General features: G+C 48.8%; 1 protein-coding gene across 2 annotated transcripts in view; it reads right to left on the reverse strand.

Annotated features, from left to right (window-relative positions):
• Window positions 1–1596: 1596 nt before the first annotated feature.
• Window positions 1597–2490, reverse strand: part of NKX2-1 (NK2 homeobox 1) — a 6145-nt gene continuing 5251 nt past the window's right edge. For both annotated transcript variants that reach the window (XM_010583664.1, XM_010583665.1), the window contains one exon: window positions 1597–2409. In XM_010583664.1, the coding sequence (XP_010581966.1) occupies window positions 1739–2409 (671 nt within the window). In that variant the 3' untranslated portion in view covers window positions 1597–1738. The remainder of the gene's footprint in view (window positions 2410–2490) is intronic.

Below are 2490 nucleotides of genomic sequence, written 5' to 3' on the forward strand. Positions count from 1 at the left end.
CGTGCGCGCACACGCACTTTCTCCTCATCTTCTTTACAAGCTTCCCAAATCGCTACACGCGCACACACACACACACACACAAACCCCAAACAGAAACAAAACCAATCCGCCTTAAACTGAGACGCAGCCTGCAGCTACCCTCTCGCCTGGGTAATGAGGTGGACGTGTGCAGGAGAAACTGCGTGGGCGTGTGTGTGCGTTGCTTGCCGGGGTGGGTAGGTGTAGAAAATGAAATACAGTCTGATAAAGAAAGTTAATTCAAACTACATGTCGTACACAATAAACTATCTTTTTATTTTGATTATAAATAAGGTGACTGTACTTCCCTTAAAATACAAGTACATAGGAAAACCTGGTAGAAATTATTATCCTTTTTTTTTTTTACAAGGTATTAAAACTGGATGCTCTTTAAATCGGCCGCATGTTCTATACTGTCAGCAGGTTCTTCGTTAAATTGTTTCTAGTGGCGTTAGACTTTTACCTTCTTTCTCCTCCGTGCCTTTGGCATTTGAATTTCTACTCCCGGAATACTTTGCTTTCTCTAGCAAGAAGTCTCTGAGGTGCCCCCCGCCCCCCCAATAATCGGACTAATGAATTTGGACTCGATCCCTTCGCCATCGAGTTTGTGAATCCCACGCGTTTGCTCGTCACTTTTGCACGCTGAGGACTGATCCTGTACCCCGTTAACTCCCTGGCGCAGCTCCCCCCTGGGAACAGGCTCCGGGCCCTGGGAGGGGCAGGGGCCTTTCGGGGTTTGGCAGCATCCCGGGTTGTTTTTCCATCAAGGAAAAAGAAAAAAAAAAAAAAAAAAAGATGGGGGAAGGGAGGGTCGGGAGGGGGAACCAAAGGGAAATAAAAAAAGAATATTCGTAATGTGTATAATTTATTAGAAGCTTCTTAGGAACTATATTTAAGCCAAATATCTACATAAGTTACAACAGGAAGAGGCGGCGGGCGCAAATAACAAACTGCCAGAGGATTTACGACGGGGCGATCAGTGTCCATAAAAAAGGTGGGGGTTGGTTTGGTTGATTGTATTTTTTTTTCTTTTTCTTTTTACAACAAAATATACAGGCTACTAAAAACTATGGGTTTAGTCCAACTTTTGACAGCATTATACAGCTACAGGTTCACATCAAACGTAAGGAGGAAAATAAAAGCCAAGCCTTTGATGACTCCACGTCTCCATCCGCTGGCCCTGGCGGCGGGGCTGGGAGAGGAGACCGGGGGAGGGGGGAAGCTGCTTTTTGTGTCTGGGTGACGCGAATGCGTTTTTTGGGGGGAAAACCACCCCATCCCCCAAAATCTCTATATTTACATGCAAGTCCTAGACGCTGGCAAAGTGTACATCTGAAATCCAAGCCTTCGGACCATGCCTAACGATGGTCCCCTTTCTGCAGACTGCTCCGTGGTTATTAGTCAGAATTTTTTTTAACACCCCATACAACAACCTTGGGAAAAAAAAAAAAGAAAAGAAAAAAAAAAAGACCCCAAACCATCAAGAGTAACAACAAAACCGAACAAAAAAAAGTCTCTCTCTCACAGGTCCTCAGAGAACCACTCAGTAAAACGGGGGCGGGGGGGAGGGGAGGCGTTAAAAAAGAAAGAAAAAGAAAAAAAAAAAAGAAAAACACTCAGTAGTTTGGATAGGACAGAGATTTGTGTGACTGGGAAAATCTGCCTTTTTTTTTTTCTTTTTTTTTCCTTATTTTTTTTTCTTTTGCTTTGTTTAATCCTTTCACCAGGTCCTACCGTATAGCAAGGTGGAGCAAGACATGGCAGTGCCATAGTCAGAAGTAGAAGAGTTTAGGTGAGACAAACTGGAGACTTGGCTCTGCAGAGAGGAAGGGCTGGCCGAGTGCTGTCCCATGTCTGGAGACTGCCCCGCACTGTTTGTCTGGTGGCTCTGATGCTGTCCGAGGCTGTTGCCATTGGTAGCCACTGTGATCGTTGTAGCTGCCTGCTGCTGATGGCTCTGGATAGCTGCTGTGGGTGTGTTGGAGCCTGCTTGGCAGGGCTTGCCATCCTTTACAAGCACTGGCACCGCCACCCTTCTGGGAGACTGCTGCTGCTGGCAAGAGCCGTTCTCCTGTTGCATCTGCTGCTGCGCAGCCTTGTCTTTGGCCTGGCGTTTCATCTTGTAGCGGTGGTTCTGGAACCAGATTTTGACCTGAGTCGGGGTGAGATGTATCATGCTGGCCAAATGTTCCCTCTCCGGGGCGGAGAGGTATTTCTGCTGCTTGAAACGTCTCTCCAGCTCGTAAACCTGGGCCTGGGAAAAAAGGACCCTCCGTTTCCTCCGCGGCGTGCTCTGGAGCGGGGCCATGCTCTTGCTCACGTCTCCCAGGGAGCCGAGGCTGCCCATGCCGCCCATGTTCATGCCCGAGGACGGCGCCATGAAGCGGGAGACTGCAAGGGAGAAGGCGGCACGGTTTAGGCGGCTCAGCTCAGCTCGGCTCGGCGCGGCTCGGCTCGGCGCGGCGCGGCGCG

This window comes from Haliaeetus leucocephalus, unplaced genomic scaffold, assembly GCF_000737465.1.
Source record: "Haliaeetus leucocephalus isolate CR32 unplaced genomic scaffold, Haliaeetus_leucocephalus-4.0 Scaffold932, whole genome shotgun sequence".
NCBI lineage: Eukaryota > Metazoa > Chordata > Aves > Accipitriformes > Accipitridae > Haliaeetus > Haliaeetus leucocephalus.